Source organism: Syngnathus leptorhynchus, chromosome 8 (assembly GCF_054491065.1).
Source record: "Syngnathus leptorhynchus isolate UIUO chromosome 8, UIUO_Slep, whole genome shotgun sequence".
In the NCBI taxonomy this organism is placed as follows: Eukaryota; Metazoa; Chordata; class Actinopteri; order Syngnathiformes; family Syngnathidae; genus Syngnathus; species Syngnathus leptorhynchus.
The window spans coordinates 2,979,819-2,999,813 of record NC_141202.1 but is presented as its reverse complement, the minus strand read 5'-3'; the positions used below and the strand labels follow the sequence as shown (position 1 = coordinate 2,999,813).

The window sequence follows — 19,995 nt, the reverse complement described above, 5'->3', positions numbered from 1 at the left end:
TGTACTATCTACTCCTAACCATGTCAAAGAATGCAAATGTGGTTAATCTCAGTTCAGATCAACTTTATAAAGCATTTTAAAAACGGAACTGGAACAAAGTGCCATACAGAAAAATACTCAAGTAGAAAATACAACACAATACAACATGACAACAGGCGTAAAGACAATGAGGAAAAATGGCTTTAAAGATTACAATCTAAGAATGGATGTTGATTGTTCAACTTTAGTTTTTCAGTAGTACATGTCCAGTGACAGATGTAATGCAGTGTATTAGTTATCTCAAGTACTTGGCGCTCACAACACAAACAAATAAAATACCAATATGATTGGCAGTACAATATTTTAAAAATTTAAAAAGATAGGAGGGTGGCACGGTGGATCACATCCACCTCACCGTTCAGAAGTGCAAAGTTTGATTGATTTAAAGCTACCAAATAAAATTTCATATTTATATATTAGGACTAACGTGCAGGGGAACATGTAGGCCACTTGTGTAATCCTGTCCACAATCAAATGGTCATTCCCTCCCATGGCCCATCTGAGTGGTGACCAACATATGGTAAACTCCCTTTTTGGCCAGCAGCTGCTGATGCGTCCCTTGTTCGACCACCACCCCTCCCTGAAAGACAGCGATGCGGTCCGCGTTTTGGATGGTGGACAGACGGTGGGCGACGACGATACACGTCCGACCCTGGCTGGCTTTGTCCAACGCCTCTTGCACCACCTTGACCGAGCACAAATTGAGAGAAGTCAATTGGGATACCCGTCATAATTGTAGATGAGAACCAAAAAGACGCACCTTCTCACTCTCGGTGTCAAGCGCAGACGTAGCCTCGTCCAGAAGCAAGAGTTTGGGGTTCCGGAGAATGGCTCGGGCGATGGCTATTCGCTGTTTCTGACCTCCTGACAGCTGGGTCCCCTTATCGCCCGCCTGAGTGTCATACTTCTGCTCGGGTAAACAAAATCTAAGTCAGCGGAATGTGACCAGATCATTACCTAGGATGTTTTCAAAATAACTTTTTTACTTTTGGCAATTTTTCTATAAAGCTGTGAATGTTGGCTTTCTCCGCAGCTGCCTTAATCTCCTCCATCGTAACCGTACGACTGTTGTCTCCGTAGGCGATGTTTTCGGCCAAGCTGCAATCGAACAGCACGGGCTCCTGGGACACGATGCCCACCTGAGATCTCAGCCAGTGGATGTTCAGATCTTTTACATTCTTGGAATCAATCACCTGGAAGAGAAAAAAAAAAATCCAGCAAGACACCCGAGACCCAGGTAAGCCTGAAGTACTTTGAGATTTTATTGGGGAAATGTTTGTGATCTGATAAATAAAAACTCTCACGTCAACTCTTTGGTTCAAACGGCAATAACATTCAAGCGAGACTGACCATATTTGGGTGAGTCAGTCTGCATTGTAAAGTTTATAATTCATGAGTCAGCAGCTATAAAAACGCTAACCATTAACTCAGTGAGAGTAGGTGAAGAGGCAATGGTGTGCATGTGTCTTCTCACCACTTTGCCTTGCGTGGTGTCATAGAATCTCTCCAAGAGCTGGATGGTGGTGCTTTTTCCACAGCCGCTGCTTCCCACCAAGGCCAGTGTCTCTCCCTTGCTCACCTTCAGATTTAGCCCTCGGAGGATGGGGACATCCGGGCGTGAGGGGTAGTTAAACTTAACGTCCTCAAAGCGCACACTGCCATCAAATTGGTCCTGGAAATTCAAGGAAGGAGAATGAAAATAATAATAATATTTCTAATCATAACAAAAACAATGATAATTTATTGTTTGCATGTCAGGTTTTATACCAGCGACTCTCCCTCTTCAGAGAGATTATCAATAGCAGGTTCCGTGTTTAAAAGCATCATGAGGTGCGCAGCGGACATTTTGGCCTTTGCGTAGTTCGGAGTGAAGGAATTGGCTTCTCCGACAGCCATGGCGCCGTACAGGACTGCTGATATAACTCTTGGCGAGACAAAAAGAACTTTGTGTCAAAGTTGTCATATGAAAGGAGAAGCCCCGCCCCCTCACGTGCACCTGTGTTGTGTGTGACCTTAAAGCAAATATTTTGCAACACTTGCCCTACACATACATTGAACTTCCACCTTTCTAACCATCCACGTGAGGTCATAAAAGATTTAAATATATTGACCGTTCATAATTATCCACTAGATTGCGTTTCTTCTTTATCATCTGTCAAAGTACAATAGACACGAATGTTGGACTACAACCCAAAGGAAAAAAAAAAACGTTACTCACAGGAATACTCCCTCAACATCCATTCGTTTTTGGTCGATGAGCCAAGCGCCAAAACGGAAACATCCCGCGTAAGCGAAATAGATCATAGCTTGGGAAAATGCAAAGGTAAAACCGTACACGTGGGCTTTTTTCTGGGAGTTACTGCAAAGAGACAAACGTTAACGAGATCTGACGATTACAAATCAAACGTTTGGGGGAGAATCGAGATCTCTCGTACTTGTAAGGAACGATGAGGTTTTCGTGATACAGAGACTCAAACTTGGGTTCTCTGGTCAGAGATGCCACGGTCCGAATATTCTCGATGGCCTCTGTCGCAATCTGAAGAGACAGAAAACGGTTTGACTATGACATAACGTTATCAATTATATGTATACATATTTTGGAGTGTTTTGTGTCATCTGAAATTGACATTTGACTGCATCGAAATTGTTCAAAGGTTAGAGGAAAAGGCTCTAAGCCCACCCGAGTCATTCAGCCACACCATTAGAAATCAAACTGTGGCTCTCGGGCCAAATTTGGCCCATGGTCTAATTATATTTGGCCTGCGAAAACAAATTGTGTCAATACTAAAATTGCAAATGGTCTTTAAAAATTAGAAATCTTACTAGCAATTTTTATTACCATTCATCTTTATAAAATTTCAAATAGTTCTTACTCGTCTCTTATTTCAAAACGAGTTATTTATCACCTATATATGAGACGTTCATATATTTATCTGGGTTGAGAATCATAATGGGCCTACGAAGGAAACTATGACAAAAATAAATCAAAAATAAGTTTGACGTTTGAAGATTCCACTCCCATTCGAATACATTGTTGAAGTCCACCCACCTTTCCGGCTTTCTCCAGCTCCTTCTTGTCCTGAGCAGCTTGCCCGGCTAGCAACTGCATTTGGACGGTTCCGGCCACCGCCATGACGGGAACCACCGACAATATGAGCAGGGTCAGCTCCCAGCCGTACACAAAGGAAAGAATCAGAGCCGTGCCCATATTGGCTAGATTCTGAACCAGGGTGGCAAGACGTAGTCCCGTAGCCTGAGCAAAAGAGGAAAGGTGATGATAAATATGGAAACAAAGATGGGCTGCCATGCTAGAGTGAGACAATGTCTTACCCCTTGAACTTGAGCAGCATCGGTGGCAAGCCTTGTTGTGAGGGCACCGACACTATTTTTGTGGTTATCAAACCAGCCGAGGTCCTATTTAAAAAAATAAATAAATAAAATTGGTTCCATTTAACATCTTTGAAATGCAGATGGGAATTTTTTTTTTGTTTGAACAAGTATTCATCTGTCTCAATGTCAACATGTTATTCATTACATAGTAAACTGATCTGCTTTGAACACAAAACCATATTTACTTATTCGTTAGATGAGAACTTTAAAGATAACATTGTCCGAACTTGAATTTTTCTACTTACCTGCCTCATCATGGCTTTGAAAGCTGCTAGTCTCAGTTTCATAGTCAGAAGCTCTCCAGATTTACCAAAACAGAAACCCTGGAAAAGTAAAACAAAGACATGAATCGAATTTTAATTTTTTTATTTTTACTGGAATAACATTTTAGTCTCTTACCTGTAAAAACATGGTGAAAAAAGAAATTCCACCAATAACAGCAAACATAAGGGAGAAGAATTCCGATTTCTGCAGAACAACATTTAAATCGGGCTCAGCAAACACCTGAAAGTTGGAAAAACAACAAATTAAATTCCATCAAAACTTCCCAAAAACTTGAAAAGAAAAAAAAAAAAATCCTACAGTAATGATTTTGGAGAAGATAAGAGCAAACAGTGGTTGCATTGCGCCATTAATTGAAGCGCAGATGGTTCCGACTAAAATGTAAGGCCACTCCGGGAGGTTGAAACGCATCACTTTGAGAAACGACACCGGCGGAACATTTTCATCCTGCGGTAAATGAGAAGAAAAAAAAAATCGGCATCAGGCCTCCCCATTATTCTTCGCAAAGAAGATACAAATATACGACTTACTTCCTGTGTTGTATCTTTGCCGTCCACCAAATTTTCTTTCTCTTCTTTTTTCCCTTCTGAACCAGCAAAGGAGGACGTTTTTGTAGATCTCCTCCTCCTCATTAACGGGGAGTTAGGAATACTTTTGTTTTCAACGTCTTCTTCATCCTCCTCGTCTTTAGCTTTCTGAAATGTCTACAAGATAGAAATGAGAGGAAATCACAAGACTGAACATTTTGGGTTGACACGATATTTTTTATTTTTATTTCGTGTGCTAGCGTAACCTGCATAGTGACGAGCGTTTGGTAGACGCCATGTTTTTCCATCAGTTGACTGTGAGTCCCCAGCTCGACAACGGTTCCGTTTTGGAAGCCGGCGATGACGTCGGCGTTTCTGATCGTCGAAAGTCGATGGGCCACAATTAAGGTGGTACGACCCAGTCGAACCTACACAAATGAAAGAAAAGCACATCGCTTCATTTTGAAATCATTTCCGTTTCGTTCTCTACCATTGACGGAAATAGACGTCAATTATAAAACATTTTATTCCGTTGTTGCAAAGTAGTACAAACCCAGCGTGTGATTTTTTTTACCTTGTCAAGAGCAGCCTGTACAATCGTCTCACTTTCTGCATCAAGAGCAGACGTGGCTTCGTCCAGCAGAAGGATTTTGGGATTACGGACTAGCGCCCGGGCAATTGCGATCCTCTGCTTCTGTCCTCCACTCATCTGAGTCCCTCGGTCTCCAACCAGCGTGTCAAACTTCTGCTCAGCAAAACAATCTCATCAGCGGCCTGTCGTATTTTTCCCGTGAGAGTACTCTCCTACATCGGGAAGGTTCATGATGAAATCGTAAGCGTTGGCCTCCTTGGCGGCTCGCTCAATCTCCTGCTCCGTCACGTCGCTTCGGCCGTATCGGATGTTCTCGGCTATGGTGGTGGCGAAAAGGACGGGCTCTTGGCTCACCACGCCAATCATCTTTCGCAAGTAGCGGATATTGAGGGAACGGATGTCATGGCCGTCGATAAATACCTACAAAGCGGGAAAGTGGATTTTCAAAATGGTTTGTTTTGAGAGTTTGGACTTGTGTACGTACGGATCCCTCTTGAGGATCGTAGAATCTTTGTAAGAGCTGGATGGTGGTGCTCTTCCCACAACCGCTGCTTCCAACTAAGGCCATGGTCTGTCCGCTCGTCACACTCAAGGACATGTTGTTCAAGACCTACAAGCGATGACGAGGAATGTTGTTGTCCATTGTATGAAGTTCAACCGTGTCAATGAAAAGCTTACTTTGACTTCAGGCCTCGAAGGGTAGTTAAAGTGGATATTCTTGAACGTTATATTTCCTTTGATGGAGTCAGGCTTGAAGCCGCTTTCTGAAAAGCTGTCGATATTTGGTACCTGTAGAGAACATTGTTTCATTTAGCGTCGGGTTTAGTCAGGAATGTGAAAAGACAATGCGAGGAAGACCAGAAGGTTTGGATAGCCGGTTTTGAACAAAGCTCATATTTATTTATACGGCTAGCCCTTTTTTGCTCGAGGTACGTCCACATAAACAAGATCATTGTTATCTGGAGTTGTTTTGATTTTTCGAAGCATGGATTAAAGAAAACATACCTGTGACCCGCCGAGTTAATTTATAACTGGCAAGACTAAGGATGGAGCAAATTTCTAATTCCAAGCTCTCATTAAAGTTTCAACCTGGAATGCCAGAATACACTTATAGAACCTGATAAGGAAAGGAAGGAAGAAGCAGTGGATTTCCTTACATTGTCAATAATGCTGTAAACTTTATGCGCCGCTCCTCGGGCGCTGGAAAAGGACTGAACATTAGGTGACGTCTGCCCCAAGGCGAACGCTCCGATGAGTACAGCAAATAAAACCTTACATAAATACAAATAGTTAGCATCAGAATTTTTTTTTTTTTGTGGGTCTTCGGAATATTTCACTCACTGTAAGAACAACCCCGATGGTGTACTCTCCACTCAAAATGAGAGTGCTTCCGTACCAGAAGGCCAAAGCGTAAGATAGGTAGATCAATAAAAAAGTGACGCCCATAGCAATGTTTGAACTTATTGCCTTTTTGATTCCCACGTTCTTGGCATCCTCCAAATTTTTATGATACCTGTCAGACAAATATTTTTGGGTTATAGACAAAACTGCCACCATTTTTATGAATCTCTAGCAATTTATAATTGACAAACCGCTCAATCTCTCTGCGTTGACCACTGAAGGCAAAAACAGTCCTGATGGAAGAAAGCACTTCTTCTGCCACAGCGCCCGCTTTGGCATAGGCACTTTGTTCTCTAGACGTGAATGATGCTAGCACCTAGAGACAAGTGTGAGCTTAGCAAGAAGTAACTTGCTGCCTTCAAGATCAATGCTGGATAAAAAATAAAAAAAAAGGCAAACTTACCTTACTGAAAATTGCAGCCATGATGCCTAACAAAGGGCTGACGGCCAGTATGACGAGAGTCAGCTTCCATCCTTTGCTTAAACCGATGACGACAGATGTGATGAAGGTGGAACAGGATTGGATCAACATGGCCACCTTGTCTCCGATACCCTCTTGGATCTTATAGACATCGCTGTTCGGGCAGATAGCAATGTTGAGAGCTTCAGAGTAGCGTATAGGTGTCAAACTCAAGGCCCCGGGGGCCAGATATGGACCGCCACATCATTTTATGTGGCCCACGAAGTAAATTTTGCATCGACTTTGTGTCATTACTAAAATTACAAAGTGTCTTCACTTTAAAAAAAAATAGAAATATTCCTTACAATTTGTAGTACCATTCGTCTTGACACTTCTGGCTAACCAAAACAGCAGCACCATGTCAACAGCCAGTTTTGGTTGACATAGAAAAATACTAGCTGTCATTTTTTTTTATTGTGCTAGTGTAGCTAATTTCGAAGGAAGTGTGACTAACTCTGTAAGACGAGTGTTGAGTTCTCCCGTCTCGTTGACATCAAACCAGCCGATGTCCTGTCGCATGATACTGTGGAAAAAAAACTTGCGGATGCGTTTGGTTTGTCGTCCAGCCGACAAGGTAAAGAACGCAACCTGCATGTAGGCGGCCACCAGTACAATGGCCCCTAGGATGGAGTAGTAGATGGCAAAGCTGGAATTGAGATGGACAGATCAGAAAACTTTTTCAGAAATGTGGAATCATCTTGCTCTTACCCGGTCATGTCTTCCTGTAAGGTGCTGTTTGGAAAAGTCATATCTGAAAACATGAAACCAAGTTTTGTTATTCCAGTTTGGATGACTTTGACTTGTTTCTTTCAACTCACTGGGGTTGCTGTTGTTCAAGTAATTAATTGTAGCGTCGGATATAAGGCTGTCCGTCATATCTCCAAACACAACCAACATGAGAGGCAAGACAACCCCGTGGACCATCGACATCAGGGTCCCAAAAAACAACAGCGCCACGTCTTTGGTATCTGCAAACCGAAACTGTCCGCAAATCACATTGGATACAAAATGACAAGACACATGAGAAGCTGTATAAACACAATAGTTGGAGAGATAACTTACCAGTTCCATGGCACCAACCATGGGTAACTTTTCTTTTTTTTCTTTCTTCGTTTTACCTTTGTCGGTTTCATCTTTGTGATCCCTAGATCACATGTGAAATGTGTGAAATGTAGCAAATCATCTCCAACTAGTCACAAACTATTACCTTAAGTAGATATCTTTCACGTTCCTCTCCAGCTTATCTGTTTCAGCCATGTCTGGTTCCTGTCAGAAGAAGTGTATAATCTGTTTATTCATTCTGGAAATAGAACTGTGATTCAGTCAAAAGTGTAAACATCACAACTCACTGTTATCCTTCCACACGGGCCGCCGATGTTTGACAGGCTTGGTGATCACAAACGGATACTCCTGCACTGTTGTCCTTCCCCCACACCCTTGTGAAGTGATCTAATGTTTCACAAAGATGGTGATCGCACACACGTTTTGATGTCCACCCCTTCCACGCCTCCTTTTCCTCCCTCTTCCCTTCCACGCCCCCTTTTCCTATACCGAGCGTGCACAGAAATAACCACATTGGTCATGTGATTTTTCTTCCCTATTTAAAAAAAAAAAAAAAAAAATCAACATTGTGGCTTTCATGTCAATTGTTGTTTACTCAGCATTATGATAAAAAGTTCTTTTATTATTCAGTCAGCTGCAGGCCAGGGTGTAACTGATAAATGCCAAACTCATTCGTGTGGTATATCTACACCACTATATTTACAAGTGTGTATAAATATATTTGAAATTTGATACAGCATAAAGTATTGTTAAATCAAGTTAAAAATATCACATATTATATAACCATAGGCTCCAGGACAGTGTAGCTTGATGATAAGAGTAGAAGATGAATAATTTATCATATAATGAAGGCATAGCAAACAAAATAAACCTTTTTGAGCCGTGTTAAAATGCGAATTGCTCACCAAAAACACCCCTAGAGTCCTGAACAAGAAAACAACACTGGGTCCTCACTGTGTGACGTCATAATGTGAGAAGCCACCCCGTACCTGCAGACAAAACACCTGCCTCGTTTCTCAGAGCAGCAGTCCCTGCAACTCGCGTTGACATGCAGCTGTTCTAATTTTGATGTATCAAATAAATTATAAAATGTTTCCAGTACCTTACGCAATATTCTCAAGTATGAGTCATTGCTGTTTGCTGCATTCAATGACGATTTTTCTGCATCCTTCTTACTTTATAAATGGTCATTGAACGCACCTCGAATTTTCCGAGAGTACGGCGGAGATGGAGTTTTAATGACCCAGGCTTCTTTTTTCCAAGTGAGAAAAATAGCTACCAAAATAACCCATATCTCATAAGAAATTAGATTGCCGTTGCCAATTGCAGTCGAACGTAATAAAAATATCATCAAGGGGACGGGGACAGTGAGCGTTGATATTGAAAGTCCTAACCGGAAATGGCGTCGTTCCCTCTGAAGTGTAACTTGATTCTACTTCCCTACATGCATAATGACGTAGGCAATCCCATCGATTCTCCTCGGGAGAGTACCTGACCGCGGCGTGCTGCATCCAGGCTGGCCTGGTGCCGGAGATGGCGTCCCTCGGCTCGGGGCTACACGTCAGCCGCAAATGGGCAGCGGGCAGAAGCGGGGCGGTGGAGAGAAGGAACCTGCTAACTGTGTGCCGGTAGGTAGCCATCATCATCATCACCACCATCAAGCTGCAATCAAAACATCTCCATAGCTTGACACCTATGACACCTATGATGACGTCACGATTGGTTTTCTATGCACTCATCAACTTGCGGTGTAGTGTTAGCACAACTCCTTTAGCTTGACTGAAAACTAATTTATCTAGAGATGTGAATGATTGTCTGAAATGGAGACTGACTAATGACCAGTCAGTCGTGTCCTTTTAAATTTTTACTTACCTAGATGGTTGTCTTGGTAAGAAATGAGATGACATTTGTGGATGTGTGCCCTGCAAACACTGCTGCTAGGCAACGCGAGAGAAAGAGAGTCAGTTCATTTGGTTGATGGAAAAGGTAGACAAATAACTTTTACACGCACACGCTCAATGCAGACGGGTCCATTAAATCTCTTCCTGCCTCATTAGGTCCAATCTGATTAGACAAGAGTAGCAAAGCTGATTTCATCTTATTTTCTTTTGGACTTGTCATCATCAGACTTTCGAGAAGACCCTGATGGCTAAATCTCATTCGCAAGAAAGTTTTGCGTGATTTGTCTTCTCAATGTTCTCCATTCACTTCAGGTTTTCAGTAAAGACTCTCTTGGACCGCTCGTGTTTCGAAAGCATGGACGACACCTCTGGAGAGTTGGTCAACTTTGTGTCTATCTTGGAGCATATTCTCAATCATAGACTAAAAGGTAGAAACGGCATGAACGCTCACACGACAACACGGTTAACACACGTGTGTCTTCTTCATCTCAGGTCAAACAACGTGGTTTGGCTACGAGAGTTCTCGGAGTTTCTGGGATTTTGTCAAAGCCGCTAGCAGTAAAGTCCCTCACAATTGCATTCAAAGCATTGAGAATATGGAGAACGTGCGCTCATCCAAAGCTAAGGTGAGACTCCATTTTGAGCTTACTTGGCATTATCCACCTGGAAATATCAGCCAGAAATTCTCGGCTAAGGACGGTGACCCTGTTCCACTCGATAAAACAAACAATAGCTGCAACGCTATCACCGCTTGCTCTCACTCACTTTAAACCTTTTGGGCTGTCTCAGGCCACCGTGTGCTGGCCTTGCCGTAAGACACCCTAATTTAAAATAATTCTCAATCAAATGTATTAATTATATTGGCAGGTCTACCTGTTGATGAAATAATAAAAACTCAACATAACAACTTGACCACTTTTGTGCCAGTCACATTTGTATAGTTAATAGATATATTTTTTTAATGGTCTTTGGAAATAATGCTGATCAAAAGTTAGCTTTGTTTAGCTAATATTAATATTATTATTAATGATAATAATAGTAACAATTATATGATTAATATTATATTATTGATATAAATTAATCATAATAATTAGCTAAGCTAATGTTCAGAAACAGTTAACTAGAATGATCATTGCTTTTTAGGGCCGGGCTTGGATCCGAGTAGCTCTGATGGAGAAGAGACTGTCTGAATACATCTCATCCGCTCTGAGGGACCTTCGAACTATCAGGTTTGAGTGTGAAACTTCAACTCAGTTTATATTGTGACAAATGAGCCGAATTGATGTTAGCTAATGTGCCTGACTGCAGGAGGTTTTATGAGGACGGGGCGATCATGCTGGGAGAGGAGGCGGGGCTTCTGGCCGACACGCTAATTGGTCTCAACACCATCGATTTCAGGTACTGACACTTTTCCGCTTTGTTTCTTTAGCTCAACCCTAATCAATTCCATCCCGTATCACCTCCCTAGCTTCTGTCTGAAAGGTGAAGGTCTAGACACAGGCCCCTCCATCATCGACTACACGCCTTACTTGAAGTTCACGCAAAGGTACGTCGGGAGATTGTGTCGTCAACACGCGTGCTAACCTAGCGGCGGGTTATTTCCCCCCTCGTTGCAGCGGCGACAGCATCAGCAGCGACGAGGAGGAGATGCGAACCCTTGGCAGTAGCGGTAGCGAACACAGCACCCCGGACAAGATGGCCACGGCCGCTTCCATCTTCACCGAGCAGAGCAACTTGGTCAGCAAGTGCAAACGCTTTGAGCAGAAGTATCGTATGGCGCTGGAGCAGAAGGTGAGCACAGATAAAATGTATGCGGTATATTTTCCCCCTCAAAATGGAAAAAAAAATAATTGGCGGCAAAGCACTACTTTTGTCTAAATGAAAATCCTCTAGTAAATCCTAATTCTCATTTTTACGCCAGGCTTACCTGGAGGAGCTGGTGCGTCTGCGCGAGGCGCAGCTCGCCGAGGCGTCGTCACACCACAAAGCTCTTGAGCGGAGCTTGGTGGACATACACCTGTCGCACACGCTGGAGAAGGAGCAGCTGGAGTTTATCATTTTGGAATTGCAGGATCAACTGTGAGTTTTATTCTTTTGCACACACTGACTTCAAATTCCAAGTGACGAGAACACAAATGATTTGTGTCTCACGTGTTCAGGACAGTGTTGAAGAACAATGACTTACGCTCACGACAGGAGCTGACAACCCACCTGACCAATCAGTGGCCTTCTCCCGACGCTTTGGACGCCAACGCCGTTGCCTTGGACACGCTGCTGTACAGGAAAAGCCCCGGACAGTGGGAGGAGTATGTCAAATGGATTTTGTAGGACTACGTTATCAGAGCGCCACGACTGAGTTTGTCGTTTGTTTGTCGTGCAGCAAGAGTCTCCGCAATCTGCCGACGGACATGAGCCTATCACAGATGTCCCTCGAACCGTCGCACACGCTGACGCTGGATGCCAAACCACAATGGCCTCGCCAAGGTACACAACGCTACCAGAAGTACAGAGTACCGGGATTTTTTTTTAATTTTTGTCCAATCAGGTTTAAGCATTTTTCTGTTGCTATGTCAATGTAATCTGCCTCAGGCCTTTCGGAATCATATTCAATAATATGCATTTAGTATTGATGTTTTTGTTTTTTTTTACGTGTGTTTTGCCACGCAGGAAAAGAGCAGACGCCATCCCTCCGAGGACTGTGCGGCTCTCTCACCTCCGTCAACAGTTTCAGGTCACTGGCCAGTCTAAGGTCCAACGAGTGTCTGGCCAGTCCCGCCGCCGAAGTTAACAGCCCGGGCTTTACCCCCACATAAAGCCCACGCCACTTATTCAACCAGCCATTTTTCTCAGCGTGCTATTACGTTGCTTTTCGTAGAGGTGTACATTTTTCGTGTGCTTGCACCGACATGTTTTAGCATGCTGATGGAAGGAGCTCACTCAGGTGAAATGCTCTCGGACTTTATAGAACTTTCAACTTGTATCGGAAGACTTATTTCATGTGCCAACATAGAAAAAAAAAAAAGGAGTTGGACTCTTCATTGTTGTTGTTTCTGGAGGATCATATGTGCACTTTTTTCATATATTATTAATTTTTGTGCCTTTGTTTTCAATGCTGTTTTTTGTTCTCAGGTCATGACCACTATGATTGATAATCTGATGTGTTCCCTTTAATTATTTGGAGACCAATGCAGTAATTCACTTTGGGTTGTGGTGACTTCAGGCCGTTTTGCTTTTAGTGTTACATTTATTTGCACATGTACAAAAGTTGTATGGCTTTCTATCATTCATTTTGAATGACGTTTGTTAAAAAAAAAAAATTAGCTTTGGGCACATTTCACAGTAAAGACATTTTTTAATCACATCTTTCATGCACTTATTCAGTAGATGTAGAAAGGTATCATCTCTTTGTGTTAAGAACTCAGACTGAGCACAATAATATCTTTTGGTTCATAGTGTTGAATGCATTGTTGATTAAATCCGTCTTGAGGCGAAACGATGTGCACTACTTGGCTGCACCAGCAGAGGCGCTGTAGTGTTCTGTCTAAAAGAAATACGACAATTTCAATATTTGTTGCCAGACTCTGTCCCTTCCCCGGTTAGCTTGCTTTTCACGGTGTGAAAACGGGATTGTGTCATCATGGAATATGAAATCATAAATGCTTCAATGAATTGCTCAGCTCTGCTTTTTTTTTTTTTTTTTTTTAAAGATTGGTCTTGGAAAGTGCCGACTCATCACGTTTCAGGTGTTGCTGCTGTGCAGAGGTCCAAGTACTTTAGCCTGGTTGTATTTGCGGAAAAAATCCTTCCCCAACTCGTAGGAGCTGATCATGATAGCACATGCCGGCGCCACTTTGACCACCCGAGGGAGGAAACCTGGCCAGGAGACAAGCGGGTAAGGAGACGACGATAAAATGTTGGTCAAATGTGATGCACACCTGCGAACAAGCCTTTAACGCCGTGCTGCATCACAATCTTCTTCATGATAGTGACAGTGGAAGAAGCCTTGTGCGATACTATGGACACAAAAAAATGGATGAGTGACATGATTCCAAATCAAAAGAAAAAAAAAAAAGATGCCAAATTTACAATTCATCGCTTGTAGCTCCCCAAGTTCCACCTGCCTTCTCGTTTTGACCACATCAAACGGCAATGTTAGGATGGATGCAATCTGGGAAAAAAAAACAACAAGATAGCTACTGTAAACATCTTGTAGCTAATGAACTACTATGGCTAACGCGGCACCACCCTTTGCCAACATCCTGACAGAGTTGGCGTGACAAATGAGTGAACATCACACTCACCGTGCCGGACGTGGCGCCGGACATGAAAGTCATGGCAAAAGTGGGCTCGCTGGTGCCGTAGTGCTGGCACAGCCACCGCTTGCCACGTTCGTAGTTGTACCAGTATATAGCGGAGAAGGGCACGTCCCGGAGCAGCGAGGGGCCGAGGCCTCGCCACAGCGACAGCCATCCCTCGGCTTTCACGGCCGTCCGCACGCAGTTTCTCAGCTGCCCGTACGTCAGCTTCTCTGACTGCTTCTTGGTGCGGAGAAGCTCGATGGGGCTGATCACTGAGACCGCGCCCACTGGTGGGATATAGAGAAGGCATGCATTGGTTCTGTAGAAAGTTATTATTGTGATTATTATTATTATTATTATTACAAACCTCTGGCAACAGCCCCGGACAACATAGGAGCGAACTGCTCATATTCGCCCATCTTGACTTTCAGTATCACACGCAACTGGTCGTAACAGGTGAAGTAGATGACGGTCGCTGGTACGGCCATCACTCTGAATCAGACAAAAAAAATAGCACGATAATTAATCTGATCAATAGGATATGATTTACGTGATGTTGAGAATAAAACGACGCTCACAGAGTTGGAGGTAGACCGCTCCATAAGGACCTGATGCCTTCGTTACGTACGATCTTGACAAATGCGTCCTGCCGCAGCAAACGAGATTACAATCTGATCATGACATTTATGTCTCACTTAGTGAGATTTGTATTTACCGCTGTGCCGTTGAAATGTCCCGGTGCTTTATACCAGGCCTTGTAGCCATTCATACAAACGCAAACGTGGTCCATAAGACCGTTGCAGTAGACAAAGCATTTTCCTGAGCATTGAAAGAAAAACACATTAGACTGACGTGTTGCAAAAAACTAACTGTTTGGGAAAATGTTCTTTACCTTTAGGGAAAGGACTTTTCTGTGCTTGAAGTCTGATCTTCACAACATCTAAAGGTGTCACTGGATAAAGAACGACAAGTATAAATGTAATATTTATCCACAAATGTTCTACATCTGGGATGGACTGGTGTTCTGCTGGGTCCAAGTGGTCCATGCCCACCCTCTGAAAGACCCCTTGATTAATATTAAGTTACTTTTTTTTTTTTTTGCCTGAAAAATTGGTTCCTATTAAGCTATTTGTACAATCAATTTCATTTAGGATTCAATGTACTCAATTAATAGAAGCAAAAGTGCAGTGTTTATGGATTAAATGACCCAAAGGTCCTCACCCAACAAAGAAGTGAGCAATGCTCCAGAGCAGGACGCCACCATCTGTTGGATTGGAGTAATGCTGTTATCATTGGCCGGAGCGGAAGGACGTTGGCCGCTCATGTTTCCTTGAACAGACATTAATATACATACTTTAATTCACAAAGCGCTGTGGTCCCAAAACCCAACCACGTCATGGAGATTACATTAATTTAAAGGCGATTTTTATGGCTAATTGAAGGGAATAACAAAACGATCCTACCTGCCCAAGAAAATTTATTACATCAATAAATCCTTGTTCGCATTAGAACAGACATCGTTTCATGGTAATTTGGGTTGATAAGAAGTTCCAAAAGAGAGACATTATCAAAACACGTGTTCAACCTCACTGCTTCGGTTAGTCCATAACATTACGTGATGAAACGTTTCATAACATTAGTTTCCCTCTCGCACATTCGTGAAATTAAAACTAAACCGTTTTACACAACGCCCATATACTTACACGGCGCTCAAATCTACACTGATAACAACTGGTGCCAGTTAGCTTAACTTTGATGAACAAATATATTTAAATGTTTGATGTTTTTAAATGTCGAAACAGCACACTCGAATAGACAGATACTAGCAACAATTTACTTTTTTGGTTGTTGCCAGATTTTGTTCACGTTAATCCGCAACAGTACTCATTAAATAGCGACATCTCCTGCAAATAGGAGACTAATCATACAGTAGTAATTCATCCGGAAGAACTAATAAAATTAAATAACGAGGTGTTAACAATACGTAAGTTGTTTGGTTTTATTGAAAGTGATTGTATAAGGCGCGGGGTTTTCAGACATGGCAACTTGTTCGTCGTTACCATTACATTGTTACGCGGGAAATGAAAGTGCAGTCAAACGTCGACGCTACGTTTTTTTTTTTCCCGAAATACATTAAACAAACAATAACAAATTTCAATGGTGGGTAATTGTAATATGAATAAATATTGCTGTTAAGTAGGAGCCGTCGTACTGCTCCTTAAAATTACAGTTTTTAATGCAGCTGTCAAATGAAGATGGTGGCTCAGGTATAAAGAGGGCGAACATGTACAACTTGTTTTCCTAAAGAGAATAAAATGAGGGCAGAAGACACACAGAAACAAATTGGAGCTGATTGGAAAGGTTTGTTACTACTACTATTATTATGTTATTACTATTGGTTTTGTTTTTATTATGATTTGGGCGTCACATTACGTCAATATTTAAAAACATCCGGGTTTTTTGGGGTTTGCAAGACTCACCTCTCTTCACCTTTTCACTGTGTTGTCTTTTTAGGAAAACCTGGCAAAAATAGTGAGATGAAGTTGTCAGTAAAGTCCCGTCTGGCACTGCTCAAGCCTTTAGCAGGGAAAGTCTTCTATCTTGACCTGCCGTCCAACAGAAAAGCAGAGTCATTGGAGAGAGATATCAAACATCTCGGAGGAGTGGGTCCTTTCACGATGTTTCATTCATATGACTTTTAATATTACAGATAACTTTGCTTGTAGCATCAATAAGATGTGTCTTGAAATAAAGTGGGATTAATTAATGACATCTAACATTTGAATATTTCCCCTTGTTGTCATCCCAGAGTGTTGACAAGTTCTTCAGCAAAGACATCACGTACCTTGTATCCAACAGAAGGGAAATTAAATACGTGCAATGCCTCAGACAAGACTTTCCGTTCCCAACGGACAACACCAAGAACAGGTCTCAGGGTCAAGCTGACTCGGTGAGCTCGCTCGGATTGCTTCAGTCGCTCTTAATGCCGATGTCGTTTTTAGTAACTCGTTCTTCGATTCAACTCGCTTTGCCGCGGTTCTCCAATTTTCTGCTTTTGTTTTTTTTTTTTCTCCTTTGTAGTTTGTCACAAGCCGCGGGAGGTCTTTAGTAGAAAAAAGTGTGAAAGAACAGGTTTGTTGACTCTACATAGCATTCTTACAGAGTCTTGTTCTTGACTTTGCCAATAGAAACTCTGTTTGTAGGACATTTTGCAGACCAACAAGATTCTGTCACAGGCTCTGGAGTGGGGTGTAAAAATCTTCTACATTGATGGTGTGTTACAAATATAAATATTACATTGTTGGAATGTTCAAAATGCCTTTTTTCTAATGCAGGTTGGCTCCAATGATGACAGAAATGTTTTAACGTCCTTGCTAAAACTGAACTAAAATAAGTTAAACTGTCAATATTTGAAGAAACCAGACCAACACTTAATATTGGATTTGTGCCACATGTGCAGAAGTGTTGGCGTATATTAAGAAGAAAAAAAAGACCATTGCAAGCCAGTGTCCAATCACTGCTGCAGCCAAAACCACTGTAAGTTTCCAAAGTCAAAAGTTCGTAATACTGTACATACCCGTATGAACTTGAACTTGTTCTTGCGTTCAATGTATTGTAGATCAAACACGCATCGACCGCAGAACTTACTTGTCAGGAATCCAAAGGTGACTGACGCGTGCAGCCACTCTAATACTTTTAGCACTCATTTGACTTCAGTAAATATGCACTCAAACGTTTTTTTTTTCCACAGGAGGGCGGATCGGCAAACCTTTCGTCAAGGTTGAAGATTCAAGCAGGTGAGAGGAGATCAAATCTAGCCTCCGCTTCATTCATTAATTGATTGCCCATTTCAAAATGGTTTCTCCTCAGACATTACCGTCCGATATACGTCACCATGACGAAAATGCCCGAGTTGAACCTGAAGACGCTCGCTCCTTGTTGTCCCTTTTTGATTGCTGGTAAAAAGTCCACTGGGGACAAACAGCGAGTCAACAGGTACTGTTTTGATATTTAAATATGAATGATAAAAATAGAGCTGATTATAATTGTTATTTATTCCCAGGACTGTCAAAGCGACAGTATGGGAAGGGCAAGCTGCCGGTGGAAAGAATAACAAGAACAAGGAAGGAAGTGGCTATTGCCAGTGCTGCATGGACAAATATGAAAACTTGATTTGCGTAAGTCTCATACATATTAATAGTGGAACCTCTTAGTTTAATCACAACCTGTTTTTTTTAAACATCTTTTTTTTCTCCCCAAATGTTACCATTAACATAAAAAAAACTGTTGTGACTGTTGTTATACAAGTGTAAAAAGAAGTTAACCACTATTGATTAAGACAATAACAAAATAATCAAGTATTAACTTAAACATGGGCAAAATTGTTGATATCGTTCTGTTAAAAAAATAGGGATGGCTTTAATTTGTAAAGCACCTTTTTTTCTACTAGAGGTAGAATATAGACAGGAAGTTGCACAAAAACAAAACAATCCCACCCGCAGTCAAAGTGACGGGAGAAATGTCACGTGTCAATTCATAGCATGCACGCCACTTACTTTTAGGAGCCATTCACCAAGTGTTGGTCCATGCAGTATCAAACCAGACTGTCCAATATCAGACTGGAAATGCTCTACTGCTTTTTGTTTTCACTTTCACTTTCATTCTGACAAGTCTTGTTCTTATTTACAACTTATCCTAATAGTGAAACTAACCCATTTTTGACATCATATTCTGTTCAAACATTAAACTTTCTTGTAACCACAAAACTTGTGATTCCAATTGGCACTTTATTTCATCCAGCACCTGCAAAGTGAACGTCACCGGGCTTTCTCCAAAAGCGAAGCTTACCAAGTGTTGAATCAATTGGTATCTCCCCTACAACTCAGCTTCAACCGTTTCAACACTTTTATAAAAAGGTAATTTTGCTTCAATATTGTTTTTTGGATACTGTATGCTAACGAAACCGTTTTAATATATTTAGCCTTCTTTTAAACCTACTTTTTTTTTTGTTCCCTTCAGACACAAGTCCGGCGTTTCGTCCGTTCAACTTGACACTGGACCATTTGGGGGACTTGATGTTATTAAGGAGAAGCAGCAGCGTAATGACTGCCCGATGGAAATCATTTCTTTTCAACCTACTTCAGGCTTTCAGTCTGCTTCTCAGGTTCCCACTTCTTTGACTGCCTCACTCAGCTCAAAGCTAAGACGAGTGTCACATAAACGGCCGTGCAGACTCAATTTGATGACTCTGTCACCTCCAAAAACTGCACAGGAAATTCGACCCTCTAGCGGCGAAAACTTGGCACGAAGCCCCGTATTAACTCCTCAGGTCAGTGTCGATGTGCACGTACCTCATGAAGACACACGCAGCTCTCAGGAGCCACGTTGTGAGTCATACTTGGGAAGCCCCAGCGCTGTCACAAATCAACAAGACGACACTGACGGGAGCAATAGGCCACCTGGGAAAGCCGCTGGAAATGGAGAACATCTTTCTTCACAGAGCTGCTCTCCAGCCGAGACAGTAAGGAGGAAGGTCAGAGTTTATAAGCGCTAAAAAATGGAAATTCGACACTACACATGAAGAGCATGTATGACACTTGGGACAACTCTCCCAAACTCTCTGGCAACGTTATCTCTCCACTGATAAAAGGAGATGTGGAATTAGCGCAGATCTGATAACCAGAAGAGAACAAACAAAGCACTAGAGAATACAGACAGATGGATAGTGCTCATAATTTAATACTGCTCTTTTTTTTTTCTTTCTGTATCTCCTACAAACCTGTGGCCAGTGCCATTGTAAAAACAAATACAACCCCAGAGGGAGTTATTAAAAAAAAAAAATCAAAAGCTTAGAATGTAGCATTCAACTTGGGCTATAATCAGAAAAAATATAAATAATTTAAATTGTTACTGTTACAATTACCATCATATTGTTTTTCCTTGAGAAAAAAAAATATGTGGAGAAAGAAGCTACACATATGATGCTTAATAAAACTCCACGTGGAAAAAGGCCTTCAATATGCTGCTGATATATGGCTGCATG

General features: G+C 42.0%; 4 protein-coding genes across 10 annotated transcripts; 2 read left to right on the top strand and 2 right to left on the bottom strand.

Moving 5' to 3' along the window:
- Window positions 1-46: 46 nt before the first annotated feature.
- On the bottom strand, window positions 47-9,133 carry LOC147051898 (ATP-dependent translocase ABCB1-like). 3 transcript variants are annotated; one of them, XM_085917579.1, is made up of 30 exons: window positions 8,856-9,133; window positions 8,659-8,742; window positions 8,041-8,140; window positions 7,899-7,957; window positions 7,754-7,835; window positions 7,510-7,672; window positions 7,400-7,442; window positions 7,146-7,337; window positions 6,635-6,806; window positions 6,423-6,547; window positions 6,172-6,343; window positions 5,988-6,101; window positions 5,509-5,619; window positions 5,315-5,440; window positions 5,047-5,250; window positions 4,813-4,983; window positions 4,505-4,666; window positions 4,242-4,415; window positions 4,012-4,158; window positions 3,829-3,933; window positions 3,675-3,752; window positions 3,370-3,453; window positions 3,089-3,292; window positions 2,475-2,575; window positions 2,258-2,398; window positions 1,807-1,963; window positions 1,514-1,711; window positions 1,026-1,232; window positions 800-946; window positions 47-724 (listed from the first exon to the last, which is right to left on the bottom strand). In XM_085917579.1, the coding sequence occupies exons 4-30, from the start codon at window positions 7,946-7,948 to the stop codon at window positions 518-520; spliced, it is 3,837 nt and encodes a 1,278-aa protein (XP_085773705.1). In that variant the 5' UTR covers window positions 7,949-7,957; window positions 8,041-8,140; window positions 8,659-8,742; window positions 8,856-9,133; the 3' UTR covers window positions 47-517. The 3 variants fall into 3 exon arrangements, with proteins under 3 accessions (XP_085773705.1, XP_085773706.1, XP_085773707.1); XM_085917580.1 differs by lacking the exons at window positions 8,659-8,742; window positions 8,856-9,133 and adding an exon at window positions 8,743-8,757; XM_085917581.1 differs by lacking the exons at window positions 8,041-8,140; window positions 8,659-8,742; window positions 8,856-9,133 and having other exon boundaries at window positions 7,510-7,659.
- rundc3b (RUN domain containing 3b) lies at window positions 1,181-13,048 on the top strand. Its single transcript, XM_085917596.1, has 12 exons — window positions 1,181-1,276; window positions 9,214-9,381; window positions 9,967-10,082; window positions 10,147-10,280; window positions 10,798-10,883; window positions 10,963-11,052; window positions 11,123-11,200; window positions 11,271-11,445; window positions 11,576-11,733; window positions 11,814-11,960; window positions 12,035-12,138; window positions 12,322-13,048. Exons 2-12 carry the CDS (start codon window positions 9,287-9,289, stop codon window positions 12,465-12,467), a joined length of 1,329 nt encoding a protein of 442 aa, XP_085773722.1. The 5' UTR covers window positions 1,181-1,276; window positions 9,214-9,286; the 3' UTR covers window positions 12,468-13,048.
- On the bottom strand, window positions 12,820-18,565 carry slc25a40 (solute carrier family 25 member 40). 3 transcript variants are annotated; one of them, XM_085917602.1, is made up of 11 exons: window positions 18,509-18,565; window positions 16,433-16,558; window positions 15,174-15,281; window positions 14,845-14,904; window positions 14,668-14,771; window positions 14,531-14,598; window positions 14,320-14,444; window positions 13,956-14,239; window positions 13,741-13,822; window positions 13,590-13,667; window positions 12,820-13,527 (listed from the first exon to the last, which is right to left on the bottom strand). In XM_085917602.1, exons 3-11 carry the CDS (start codon window positions 15,274-15,276, stop codon window positions 13,394-13,396), a joined length of 1,038 nt encoding a protein of 345 aa, XP_085773728.1. In that variant the 5' UTR covers window positions 15,277-15,281; window positions 16,433-16,558; window positions 18,509-18,565; the 3' UTR covers window positions 12,820-13,393. The 3 variants fall into 3 exon arrangements, with proteins under 3 accessions (XP_085773728.1, XP_085773729.1, XP_085773726.1); XM_085917603.1 differs by lacking the exons at window positions 16,433-16,558; window positions 18,509-18,565 and adding an exon at window positions 15,656-15,812; XM_085917600.1 differs by lacking the exons at window positions 16,433-16,558; window positions 18,509-18,565 and adding an exon at window positions 15,416-15,602 and having other exon boundaries at window positions 12,823-13,527.
- Window positions 13,354-19,970, top strand: dbf4 (DBF4-CDC7 kinase regulatory subunit). Of its 3 annotated transcripts, XM_085917594.1 has the most exons (13): window positions 15,725-15,936; window positions 16,195-16,313; window positions 16,467-16,615; window positions 16,762-16,902; window positions 17,034-17,084; window positions 17,156-17,225; window positions 17,413-17,489; window positions 17,572-17,617; window positions 17,704-17,749; window positions 17,823-17,948; window positions 18,016-18,130; window positions 18,753-18,868; window positions 18,972-19,970. In XM_085917594.1, the coding sequence occupies exons 2-13, from the start codon at window positions 16,268-16,270 to the stop codon at window positions 19,504-19,506; spliced, it is 1,518 nt and encodes a 505-aa protein (XP_085773720.1). In that variant the 5' UTR covers window positions 15,725-15,936; window positions 16,195-16,267; the 3' UTR covers window positions 19,507-19,970. The 3 variants fall into 3 exon arrangements, with proteins under 3 accessions (XP_085773721.1, XP_085773720.1, XP_085773719.1); XM_085917595.1 differs by lacking the exons at window positions 15,725-15,936; window positions 16,195-16,313 and adding an exon at window positions 13,354-13,546; XM_085917593.1 differs by having other exon boundaries at window positions 15,725-16,313.
- Window positions 19,971-19,995: the final 25 nt, after the last annotated feature.